The sequence below is a fragment of the Amphibalanus amphitrite genome, unplaced genomic scaffold (genome assembly GCF_019059575.1).
Source record: "Amphibalanus amphitrite isolate SeventyFive unplaced genomic scaffold, NRLGWU_Aamphi_draft 001089F_arrow, whole genome shotgun sequence".
In the NCBI taxonomy this organism is placed as follows: domain Eukaryota; kingdom Metazoa; phylum Arthropoda; class Thecostraca; order Balanomorpha; family Balanidae; genus Amphibalanus; species Amphibalanus amphitrite.
In genome coordinates this window covers 40,762-54,102 of record NW_024882583.1, presented here as the reverse complement: position 1 = coordinate 54,102, position 13,341 = coordinate 40,762, and the positions used below count along the sequence as shown (strand labels likewise).

Genomic DNA, 13,341 nt, shown 5'->3' with positions numbered 1-13,341 from the left:
GGGTGCACTCGGCCCGAGCTGTGGCGAGGCTTAGGGTATTCACCGCATCAAAACTACAGGTCGCCTAGGCCCTTATCTTTACCAATAGTACCGCCGGCGAATGCTGTCGAGACTGGCTCCTTCAATCATCCCGCCCGGTACCCCTCTCCCCCTCCACCCAGCGCCAGGTCTGAAGGGTGCCCCCGGGCCGGCGCGACGCTCTATTGCGGAGGACATTGAGAGCTCCTTGGTTGGGAACTCGAGGGCCGGCATGACGTCACCCGGGATTGATTCTTCGCATCGACACCGGCTCGAGAGTCCGCGGGTAGCAACCGCTGAATGGCGTGATCCGGGATTGATTCCCCATGTCTGAGGAGATAGGGGAGGCAGCCGCGGTCAGACCTGGAAGCCAGATCAGTGTCAGGTGGTATTGAGGGACAGACGCGCCTAGGTCGAGCCATGACAGCTATATCCTGTAGATTGTAGGCTAGCTGATTTGAGACTAGGACAGCCCCTCACCAAGGTGCATGGGTTGCAGTTCATTCGTAGCTTCTCCGAGTGACTGTGCAGAGAGTTCATCCCGGTGTTTCGTTCACCTACTGTCCGGCTGTGTGACCCTGCCCAACCTACCGCTGTGAATAGAGTATTGATAGACTGCAGAGCGCCGGGCGACGGTCCGATAGCCACATAGCGCCCTGGTGGGGACCTACACATGATGGTGTGTACGCACAGACCCGTTGTACGACGGTCGCTAGCAATAGGAAGCTAATTTCTTAGTAGAAGCGATCGGGTATTCTTCAGGGCCACTGCGCTATCACAAGTGGTGTTAGTTGAATGTCTGAAGTGTCCGCTAAAATTCGACGAGCATCCGGCAACACACTCGATCCGCTCTTAAATTTATGGATCATCTATCTGTACAGGCTGCCGGCTCGCTCCATTTGCCGCAGACACACGCAGCTGGGGAGTTAAGATCAGAGGCGGTCCGTGGCGGCGGCGGCGGCCGCGGCCGTGCCGGGTGCGCGCACCGCTCCAGCCCTGGTCACACTGCGCGCGGCGCCCCGACCCGGCGCCAGCGCCGGCGGCCGGCCCGGCGCCCCGCTCTCAGCTCCCCGCTCAAACGCGGCTTCTCCGCTCGTCGTGTTAATGCTTAAGATACAACATAGGACGCCAGACTAAAAATGTGGATCACATAGCTAGTGGCGCCGGCCGTGCGCCGGGTCGGCGGGCCCGTGTCGACCCGTCGGCCTCTCTCACTCTCTCTCTCTCTCGGCTCAGGCAGCGGCACGTCAGCCAGTCGGCGCCAGCCGCTGGGTCCACCGCGGCGTCACAGAGCGCGAGAAACCAGACCGAAACAAGAGAGCCAGATACAGTGACGGCCAAATACAGAGCGATATACAGAAAGAAAGTCAAGAGAGAGACTCGAGAAGGGGGAGAGAGAGATAGAGGGGCGAGTGATTCGGCATTACAAAAACCCCTATCTAGAGGCGGTGAGCGGCGAGCCGCGCCTCACGGCTCCCTACGCAATGTAAAACGGGGCGTTGCGCTCACGCCGTATCAGCGAAAATAAAACACACACGCGCGCGCGTGCGGGTGGGCAGGCGGGCGGGCTGCGAGGGTCGGCCCGGAGAGCGGGCCCATGGCACGCGGCAGGCGGGGAGACTCGGCCGCGCCCCGCAGGTACACACACAAATGGCAACTACCGATGGATACAGAGATATTGCAGTGTACGCTGGCAGAGAGGTCCTGTGCTCCAAGTGTTAGCCGCGCGCACGACGCACGGCACCCTGCTCGCGCGCGCACACAAACACAGACACATCTGGCTCCGCGCCGCGCCGGGCCGGCGGCGGCGGCGGCGCGGCTCGGGCGGGGGCGGGGGCGGGGGCGGGGCGGCGCTCAGCGGCGTCAGGTGGCGGCCGAGCCGGAGGCCCCGGACGAGGAGGCGGCGGCCGGCTCGGCCGGCGGCGCCGCGCCGTCCGGCTCGGCGGCGCTGGTGCCGGCGCGCGCGTGCGCCGGGATCAGAGTGGCCGCCAGAGAGGGACTCGCCTTCAGCTCTGCGGGAGCACAGGGCGGGGAGGCGGCGGTCAGACAGGGCGACAGCCGTCACACGGACCGAACACAGGGGCACGATCCGACAGTGCCCAGACACCAGGTCAACGACACTGCACTGGACTATAGGGCAGGTGACAGCAAATTTAATGTCAATTTGTTAAACAGTTGTTCAAAAGCTAGGCGAAAATGGAACGAATTATCGATAGTTGACATTCAATACATATGTGTCAGAGTTTGCCCAAACATCAATTATCATAACCCACACAATGATCCTTACGACAAACTATCACTCAGTCATTCTAGACCCCGCCCGATCTGCGGGTCGGCAGCCACGCACCTTCGTCGCTGAAGTTGAAGAGCGGCGGTAACTCTCGGCCGCTGGGCAGGCGCGCCTGCGGCAGGCGCAGCTCGTTGAAGAAGCCATGGGCGCACGCCTCCAGCGGTGTGGTGCGCATTGTCGGCGTGTACTGCAGCAGTCGAGACACCAGATCGATGGCTTCCGGCGGCGTCCGTGCCCGGAACACCTGCAAGCAGCGGCCGACCGGTCAGTACAGCGCCGCCGGCACAGAGGGTGGGTGGGGGGACTGTGAGGGCGCCGGTCGCCGCCGGCTCAGAGCGCGGCGGAACGGAGAGGGCGCTGGTGTGGTGGGGTGCCTGTAGAGGGCGCCGGCGGCTGGGCCCAGAGGAGCGCCGCCCACATTGACAGACCAGGGCCGGGTCGGGCCGACTGAAAACTGGACGGGACACGTAGCGAGCAGCAGACCGTCCACACAGCAGAGCAGCCGCTCACTCCGGTGACAGGGCCGGGCGGCTCTCACAAATATCTAGGGCCGGGCGGCTCCCACACACAGTTCACGCTGCCGTCTGAAGCAGCTGGGACCGGCCTAGTCCCTATTCACTCTTTGCTAGGTCTAGCCCACGCTACAGATGCCACATACTGCTATAAATACTCACTCTGCACTAGCAACTAGGCCAGCTATCAGTTCAGCACAAGGCAGCCCAACGTGATTTAACTGATCTACCTAGGTCAGCTGCAATCGAAGGACGACGAATCACGAAACGGATGTTTTCTCAGACATATGTTGCAGGCTGACACATTGGTGCGCAAGTGAATATTGTCAGAGCTTTTTATTTACTAGTTAGGGACATACAGCCACAAAAATAAAAATACCAGTTCAAGAATGAATGTTAACATGCCTCAAAGTTGGAGCATGGTAGTCAGAACTCAGGCAATTTGAGCCATAATCGAGTTTGGTTTGACTTGCAAAAGATGTTAGGTTTAGCGTCGAGAACATTGTAAAAAATGTAAGCACCACGGTGCAGAGTTGCTGAAATGTTTCGCTTTCCCAACCACATTACAAAAATATGCATTACAGGCAACAAAGGCTTGCAATCTCAGGATGAGTAGTTTAGAGATTGTCCCAAGAACCCATCAAATCAGGATCAGAAAGTCATGCAGCCCACAGAGATTGCCCATCAAATGTGAAATTCTTCATCTCCCGTGACTGCATGTCCCGCTCAATTCCTCTCAGCAAAACGAATGGTCTCTCTATGGTATTTGGGACTCGCAAGTCAAACATACTTCGCCAGGCGAGCCAAATTGGTTCCATCCGTACCGGATTATTCGTTACCAGCGCGGCGTCCTTTTGCCTGAGAAGAGACTGTGTGCAGTCCTTTAGGAAACGCCACAGTTGGGTTAACCACGAGTAGAGCCAACGCACAACAACTGACCAATGACAACAGACAGCCAAAGAGCCAGCTAATCTCGGAGATAAATGCCGTGGCAGGCTTCTCACCCCGTGAAACACCCCGGATGCCAGTCGCGTTTGCCGGTAGGTCAGAGAGGAGGCGAGGGTTAACGCCGCTACAAGCATCCACGGTAATTATGCCCAGGTAGCTAATAGAACACGACCTATAGCCGCGGCACTGACAGCGATCTGTAGCAGTGATCCTTCTTGACGTGAGATCGGCTAGGGACGATGGCAAGCCACCGAAGAAACCAGGAAGGTCACTTTGTTGAAGAATAAATAAAATATCCATTCAATTTTCCAAGTATATCAAAATTACCTTCAGTGTGCAAAAACGTTTAAACGTCCACACCGCGAAATTAACACACTATCCTACTTTGGAAATCCTCTGAAAGGAAATCACTTGGAAGTGCCTAACACCCGGTTACGACCGCCCTCCCTAGGCCCTCAGGCCCGGCCCAGACCATGTCCCCTCCTAGCCCCATGTTACCGACAAACCCCCGGCTCGGTACCCCCTCCCCCCTCCCCCTCCGGTACCCCCCGTAGTGTCATGACCCGGTCGTCGACCGCGCCGGCCGCCCGGTGGGTCGGTGCGGCATCGACCGACGGTCGGTGGGTATGGCCCGCCCGCCCGGCCGGCCCACTCAGTCGATAGGGGAACGGGGGGCCGACCTGGGAGTGGCACCGCGGCTCCTACTGGCATCGCGGGCCCCACCGGCAGCCGTGAGCCCTACTAGCAGTCTAGGTGGGACGATCGACGAACACCGATACAGCAACGGTTTCGAGGTCACGCCCGAGCGGGAGCTGTGGTCAGCTCGACGATACTGACCTCGGAGCTCGACGGATTCCAATTAGCATCAGTCGCGAGAGGAAACTGTCACTAGCTTACAAACACAACCAGCCCACTCCAGCCAGAGGTCACAGGGTGACAGGAGAACCGTCAACCACAAACATGTAAGGAACATTGGTGTCCACCACGCCGAGGTCTCGTAATATTGTGCGGGCGTGGGAAAGGCTAAGTGGGTGGTACAGAGAGATGGACGGTATGGTAAACGTCTTTGAGCTCATAGGTAACGAACAGACAACCTAGTTACAGCAGAAGAATGGATCGAGTTAGGGTGTAGATCAACGCAATTTTGATTCAACTCGAAACGAAATTACCGTAAAACTCAATGATTGAGTGACCTGGTCAGTTGCCGTTTAGGGACGCATCGACAACAGTGTCATTAAGTCAATGTCTGTCGATTCCACTGCTTCACGGAAAAGACGGCATTAACTTCCATTATCCTGCAGATCGTAGAGAATTAGTGTATTCGTGACCAGAATAATTATATTGTCCGGAGTGAGTCGATCACAGCGCCTGGTTCTGGACCGACTGACTTCCTTGTTGCATCCAAGTTGCATCACACTTCTCTAAATGCTGTAATGGCGCGTTTACCGTGAACCATAAATTATTCAATCATTTAATGATTTTGGATACTAGGGAAATTGGTGCTGTGCCAGACATTGCGCCCATGAAAATCCACTAATATAATTGACGGGTTAAATGAAATCTACACAACATGACAGCATGTTACGACAAAAGGTGGCATTAGCATCGACGTAGTGCCTGGATCTTCTTAAATAAAAACGAGCGAAAAAGAGATTTCCAGCAAGAATGGAAAAAGCAAGGAGACAGGAGTCTCACGGGACTACAGTTGACTTCTCAATTGGCCAGCTCGGTGGCAGGGGATCCACATCGCTTATGCGCTGCTACTTAGAACCAGATCGAAAGCGATCAGCTACTTCTACCAAATCTGCAGCAGAACGCACCCGCGACTGCAGCTCACGGGGGCAGTTTTCCCACCATGTCCCACCACAAATCCCTACAGCATCCTGTCCCAGCCCGACCCCAGTTCCGAGAGCCTCCCTCCGCCCAGCCGCGGGATCCGGTACGACACACAGTCAGGACAGAAGGGGTGCAGCTCTGAGCTCGGGTACAAGCACGCACACGCACACGCACATCGACAGACACACCCGCCGGCACACTCAACACTGGGCTCGCCGCGCGGCGGGCGGCGGCGGCGGCCGGCACTTACGCGAATCTTAGCGTGCCCTTTGGCCGGCTTAGGACTTTCGAGGAGCAACTGTAAAGGCCCAGCCGTCAGCGAGGTACGACTTTCGCAAAGGCACGCGCAGGGTGGGCCAGTAAAAGACTACCAATAGCGTCCACAAAGAACAATGCATACATTGGGGATTGATAAGTTAACACGTTACAGAGGCGCCTTGCTGAAAGCTGAGCCCGACCAACAGTGCATGTTCAGGCCATGGTACAAATGTGCAAACCATAATTGCATAATATCCTGCCCAAACCCACAACCAGCTCAGGGCGGAATAAGTGGACAGAGACCACGGCAAAAGTGACTCATTCAGCCCACTTAGAACCAGTGCGATCCCGGCCCATCTCCGTCACATCTATCCCTGCCGCCTAAGTCCCACTCGTCCGGCCCTTCCACCCCGTTGTCTCACCTTCTGCCACGGGTGGGCGCGGATCTGCGGGAACTTGAACTCTGTGTAGTTGGGGTTCATCTCTCCCAGCTGCTCGCGGGTGGGCGTTCCCAGCACCTTGATGATCTCCACCAGCTGGTCGACGCCGCTGTCGCCGGGGAAGATGGGCTGGCCCAGCAGCAGCTCGGCCAGCACGCAGCCGGCGCTCCACACGTCTGAAACGGAGGGAGGGGTCAGCCAACGGCCCTCACGACTGGAGTGGGAGGGGGTAAGATGGCTCCACACGTCTGATGGGGGACAGTACAGGTCAGGTCAGCCAACAGTCCTCACGCCTGAAAAGAGGGCATACGGGACTACGCACACGATCACAGAACAAGTCGGGTTTGGGCCCTTCAGTTGGTGCCTATGCTAGGTCGAGCAATGGTGGAAAAAATAACTCGGTTCACTCTCGGCGTATAAATCTACACTCGCAAACCACACACATGGAATCGATCGCAAACTACAGAAATGTGTTGCGTCAGCTACAATCACCCTACCCTGTCCCGGTATGTCATTATGGCACCGATGGGCACGGCATTCACGGCCACTATCGCGGCGGCGGCGGCGAGTTCATGGCGACAGCCAAACAAAGCCAGATGCCACACAGCGAACACCTCGACCGCCGTAACACGCTGGATAGCAACGACTTTCGTGGAACGACTCAGATTGTGCAACCGAGCCGACGATGCGAAATGCGCTGCTCCATGGTTTAAGCCTTGTTACAGGGTTCGTTCAGCACAAAAGCAAACGGTGCAATCGGACTTGCAGCTAATTGTAAGCGATTCTACAGGCAGTGAACACGGCAGGCGTTCCCTGTCACACTGGCAGCAGCACGAAATCGAGCGGCATCGGCACCGCTACTCGCTAGTCGGCAAGACAATACATTGGCAACACAGCGAAATAAAAAAAAAAACAGCAGGACACCGATCTAGCCAAGCTTCGTGAAAATCACTGTTACGGCTGGCCATTTCCACAAAACCAGGCCCCAGCCCCAGCCCATCCCGCTGTAGTCAGCGCCCGTCCTGCCCCTCTCCCCCCCCCCCCCCCCCCCCCCAGCGCGCAGCCGCCTCACCAATGTTGGTCGTGTAGTTGGTCGCGCCGAAGATGAGTTCCGGCGCCCGGTAGTAGCGCGAGCAGATGTACGACACGTTCGCCTCGCCGGGCTGTAGACACTTGGCACTGCCGAAGTCGCACAGTTTGAGCACACCCGACTCGGGGTCGAGCAGCAGGTTCTGTGGCTTGATGTCCCGGTGGCAGATACCCAGCGAGTGGATGTAGGCCAGCGAACGGAACAGCTGGTACATGTACAGCTGAGGGCGCACCGAGGGCACACAGTCAGACACACGGCAGGCGGGCGGGCAGACAGAGCGAGGGGCAGAACACACGGCTAAAACACGGTGGGTGGGGCGGACGCCGAGACGGGTGGACACAAGTGGCATGGTTGGGATGTCACGATGCGGTGAAACGGCCGTGGCCCCTGTTCCAGTGCCAAGCAGACTGTGTTTCAATGCCTATTTTTAGCAGTTGTGGAGATGTCAACTATGTTTATGGGCAGACAACTATCGACAAAACTGCGGAAGACAGCTGGCCTGTTACCTATGTCCCTCAGACTACACCTGTATCGATCCAAGACACGCTAAATAATACCATGTCATCCTTTTATCACACAAACACATATACGCAAATATCCCCCAAATGTGTATTGTGTAGTCAGTATGAGCCGCCCTTCTTCACATTGTGGCATTCCGCTAACCAGCTCTAACTATGCGGCACACGTTCAGGCGCGCCTTACCTTGATGAAGCTGATGGGTATGGTCTGCTTGGAGCGGCTGTAGTGTCGCGACACCTTGTACACCGTCTCCGGGATGTACTCGAGCACCAGGTTCAGGTACACCTCGTCCTTCTGCGGGCAGGGGGCGGGAGGGGTCAGCACTGGCCGGATGTCGGCGACTCGGCGTCACTCTATAGAGATCAGTCCAAATAGGGGACAGGGTAGCAACAGCAGCGAAGACTCGTCGCTAACCATCACAAACACGTACACAGACGGGGACGTCACGAACACAACACAGCAGATGTAAGTTGGGCTGGTCTGTGTGTTCGACTGTTCGGTATTCGTCGTTCGGTTGTTCTGAGAGTACAGCGGGCCGGCAGGTCACAGTGTGGTATAGTCAGATGTGCTAGGCTGAGATGAAATGGTAGTTGAGGTCGTCGGTAATGAATAATGCTAAACTAAATTCATTCACCAATCAATTCATTCACCTTTCACAAGGCAACACCTTCCTATAGAATGGCATAGGGAAACTTTGCTCACCTCGTCAACAACCATAAATACAAGCCCTCGAGTACTCGTATATTTCTTAATGTGTCATCGAAGACGTGAACAAAATTAGGCGTGAGTGAAGCAGTATACAACTAAAAATCCATACTTATACCGGGCTTTGCAAAAGTTCTGTTACACTTTCTTTTTCTTTATTTTGAGGGGTTTACAGGTCTGGGCCAAACGTTTCGGCGATATCAATTGAAAATTCTGCTTACTAGAGACATGGTACCATGACGAATTTAACCTTCTTTTGCAGTTATATCAAAATGGAGGCCAAGAGAATAGAGATAGCCGCTTTGCTCCGCGCGCAGCATACCAAAGCTTTCATTGCCAAGCACCTGAAAGTCAGTCGGATGACCGTCCACAGAGTTGCATCATCACGGAGGCCGGATGTTTGGTCTTTGACACGCGGCGGACCTCGGAAACATCGTTCCCAAAGGTGACGACGCGGTCGTTCTGCTTGTTCACGACCGGGTCAACCGTGAAGGTTTTCTCGTCAGAGGAGATGAGGACGCGTTTTCCGTGGCTCTTCAGGTCGCTGAGCAGGCGCTGACAGCGGTCGCGGCGCTGCTCCCGCATTCGGGCAGTGAGCAGAGGCCCTTCCAGGAGTCGTAGGCTCTTTCCACCCTGGTTCTTGACGGCCCTGGACACCGTGGCGACCGAAATCTTCTTGCGTTTCGCGACCTCAGTCATTTTCAGCCTTGGGTTGCGTTCGAATGCCCGTTTTACGGCCAGTCGCCTCACTACTCGAGGTCTGCCGGTACGGGGTCGATCTTTGAGACCTTCTCCGCTCTTGAGCCTGTCCGCAACTCTGTGGACGGTCATCCGACTGACTTTCAGGTGCTTGACAATGAAAGCTTTGGTATGCTGCGCGCGGAGCAAAGCGGCAATCTCTATTCTCTTGGCCTCCATTTTGATATAACTGCAAAAGAAGGTTAAATTCGTCATGGTACCATGTCTCTAGTAAGCAGAATTTTCAATTGATATCGCCGAAACGTTTGGCCCAGACCTGTAAACCCCTCAAAATAAAGAAAAAGAAAGTGTAACAGAACTTTTGCAAAGCCCGGTATATTGCATGAGCAATCGATCACCATAGACTTCACAACAGCCTTCACAAATATTTGGTATGACCCTCACAACTGAACAATATTTGTAATGTGCTTGCTGGGCACACTCCCACGGTGCCTATTCGTTCCCCAACCGTCCACAACACTTGGAAAGTCAACAGGATTAAAGGGCGACAGGACAAGTGGAAGACAAACATCGGCGTCGGGTGGCAATGTGCTAACACTGCAGATAAAACAGTTGGTCAGACGAACAAACACTCACAAGGACCTCCCCCGCCACTGCCACTCAAACGTCCGCGCCGTCAGGCGTCAGCTCACGTCACAACCCGATCCAACGTCCACGATTCCAACCGTCCGCAGTTACAGCATCAAGGGTTCAGCTGCCGCTTTTTTTCAAACGGTTGGTGTAGGACGGATATCTCACCAGACACTAGTTTCTAAAGTAATATGTAGAACGAAGCGCTATGGTCAGCCCCGGCCTAGCTCCGTGCTTTCAATGCCAATGTTCGGGGGGGGGGGAATACCATGAACCAGTGATGCCACAGGCACAGTGGGACCGTACCGCACCTCACAGCACCGTCTGGAGCCTCGCCACCCGGATAACTACATACGTGACCGAGGTACAAGACATCCACTGTGGAGGCGCCTGGACGATGGTACGGCGCCACGGGCTAAGTGCTGAGACAATCAGTTGTGGTCTCAGCGGAGATCACCTGTAGTCTGACACATTGAAGCAGCCGGGCGACCGTCGGTGACAGACATATCAACGAAATCACGTATACTCTGGAGCTCAGGTGGCCAGATGACAGGTGACGGCCACCTCTCCCGTCCCACCCCAGCCGGGGGAGTCGCGGGGATCCCCAGCAGACCCACTGTCTACCAACCCATCCGGCCCGCGGAGTCAGCCACCTTCCAGCGCTTCCTCGCATGCAAAACAGGTTCCGACAGTCCTCTGCACACCGACACTTCCGACAGCATTATGCACAGCGTCTGGGCAACAGGCGCCACTGAGACGGATGGCTGGCGGGAGAAACACCCGACCACCGGCCGGGCGCTGAAACGACCCCGCCGCGGCGGCCTAACCCGCCCGACAGCAGGTATTTATACTAATGGTCCCGGTGGTGATGGCACAACAGCGCAAACGGTCCCACGGAGAGCGGATGGGACGAGTTCGTCAGCTGTTAGCTACTCTGCTCAGCGACAGCGAGTGGACGTGGGAAGGTATTGAGCGCTCCTATCAGCTGGGGTAAGCCCAGAGCGCTGCACAAACGGTGCGATGCAATTGTAAACAACACATTTGATACAGAACTTATCGCAACATGTGCATCAAGTCTTGGGTGGCACGGGTACAACCTGACACCGATAAGTAATGATAATGTTATCGATAACTCGGAGAGCATTCTAGCAGCTGCATTGCCCCGCAGTGACGGTCTCTGAACTTCCTGAACGAAGCCCCGAGCTTTACAGCAGGTTGGTCACCCCGGACCTTACTTCCAACAATGTTGAAGGTAATGCCTTCTCAGGCACCAGGTGGCTTAGTGAAATGTCACATATCGAAATGTCGTATATCGTCTCCGTACGACAAACTACCGACCACCGTCACTGACCAGGCAGTCCCCCGCTCCACTGGGTCACATGTCTCCGTGCGGCACCCGTCCGGGGTCAGAGGACGGCATCACGTGACCTGACGCCTCATGGGAGTGTACACAGGGGGGGGGGGGGTAACGAGCGGTAGCAGCAGCGGTCGATATCTGGGGTCGGCTCTCTGAGGAACGGGGAGAAGCAGAGTCAGGGTTCAGGACGACGGTGGCTAATATTACGGCACTACGACTGAACGGATATTTTTTTGTGATTTCGTGTAACGTCGTGATGAGGAGCTTTCTTTGTTTGTCTGAGCTACAGACCACGCCGTTGTGCAGCTATGAAAGCGTTAGGTTAGCTGTATGTAACGGGTGTTGTTGCACGGTGTCAGGGCTCGGTGTAATTCGATGCAGCGCGGCGGGGTGCAGTTCAGATGAATAAGTGACACATTCATACACAACAACAATCAGATTGCATCACTGTCCGCTTCATGAATGAGCAGTCGACAGGCATATTCAATCGTTACAACTGGTCCGACAGACCGTCACTTGGTAACAATCCACCGCGGCACAGGTCCGACCATGACCGCACCGCCATGTCATATCACCGTGATAAAGAACAGCAATAACCACACATAGACCGTGGAATGGTCTAATACACAACCCGGGTACGAGTCGCCCGCGCCACACAGACCAAGCGCAGAACGTTCAGGAGACCACGTATCACACGAGCGGGGTATGATGAGCACAGAGTCGGGTATTTTCTGCGGAGACGTGACCGAGACAGTGGGGTGGGAATCAGGGAAAGACGCGGCACAGACGTGGACGCAGACGGCACACAGAATGCTAGGAATAGAGCACACAGCGACAGGGTGGTGGAACACGTCGGCAGGAGAGGCATACACTGTCGAGACAGCGCCTGCAGCAGCAGAGCAGCACAGCGTCCCGTCGCCTTAGACTCAGATCACTGGTCACACTAATCCACAAACAGAACTAGTCCACAGATGACCGGTTCAGACCGGCCGGACTGGCGGCACGACTCAACACTCTACCACCATCAGCGTAGGGCGCGGCCCCGCGCCACCACATACCCCGGATAACACATCGGACAGAGCATAGACGCCACGCCGGCGGCACGGGCAATGTCGTTTGGTCCCGCGCACGGCCGGAGTCGCCGGCTGATCTATGTCATTAATCAGTCTACGCATCGACCGGCCCCTCGGAGCCCCGCGACCTCCCGGGCATCTCTGACCGAGGCCGTCTCGCGAAAGGCACGCGAGGAGCAAACGGCGGACAGTAAACCAACTCTCCCAGAGCGTCCACCCAACCGGACACTGAAAGACACACAGAACCGCACAGCAGGAGCGCGTGCTGAGCTGATGGACTGAACACCGACACACCGGGGGACCGTTCAGCCCCACAGTCCCGGGGGAGGTGGGGAGTGGGGAGGGGAGGGAGGGTGGGGGTCTCACCTGGTCTCCACTGGAGTAGAAAAAGTACTTCAACTTAACTATGTTACAGTGCTCGAGCTTCCTCATTATCTGGAGCTCACGGTTCTGCGAAAAAAGAGTAAAATAAGTGAGTCACAACAGGTACCGGATACCGTCCTTCTCCAAGGATTCGCATCGGTTTTTCACGCTCACAAATATGCAATCTAAAATAATCAAATACTAGCATCGATTTATTACATCATATCGACATTGGCGGCAGGTGACCACTTCTGCGCATCAACAAGGCCACGACGAGCATAGCGGAAGCTGCTAACACAATAAGCTCGGTGCGTTATTAACTTTCCAAGGAGGGAAGCCGAACACCGACAAAATCCTCCTGAAAGTCGCTAGCAAGTCTGATATGAGCTACATCGGCTACAGAAAGGAGCGGCGGGGTACTGATGTGCGCCGTGAGGACATATGCATATTTTGAACTTTTATAAACGAATTGAGAGAAGTATGACAATCAGCACAATATCGATGAGAATAAGCTATGAATGCTCCTAAGCTCCGACACAGTTTGGGTCCCCACACGGCTCCCTGAATAAGTTTAGTGTATACCAGCACGCACTGGTTCGAACC

At 55.6% G+C, this 13,341-nt stretch overlaps 1 protein-coding gene across 3 annotated transcripts in view; it reads right to left on the bottom strand.

Annotated features, from left to right (window-relative positions):
- Window positions 1–863: 863 nt before the first annotated feature.
- The window catches only part of LOC122370003 (glycogen synthase kinase-3 beta-like), a 36,828-nt gene continuing 24,350 nt past the window's right edge, over window positions 864–13,341 (bottom strand). For all 3 annotated transcript variants that reach the window (XM_043345218.1, XM_043345219.1, XM_043345216.1), the window contains 6 exons: window positions 12,742–12,825; window positions 8,095–8,205; window positions 7,375–7,612; window positions 6,285–6,478; window positions 2,366–2,552; window positions 864–2,030 (listed from right to left, as the gene is read on the bottom strand). In XM_043345218.1, the coding sequence (XP_043201153.1) occupies window positions 1,882–2,030; window positions 2,366–2,552; window positions 6,285–6,478; window positions 7,375–7,612; window positions 8,095–8,205; window positions 12,742–12,825 (963 nt within the window). In that variant the 3' untranslated portion in view covers window positions 864–1,881. The remainder of the gene's footprint in view (window positions 2,031–2,365; window positions 2,553–6,284; window positions 6,479–7,374; window positions 7,613–8,094; window positions 8,206–12,741; window positions 12,826–13,341) is intronic.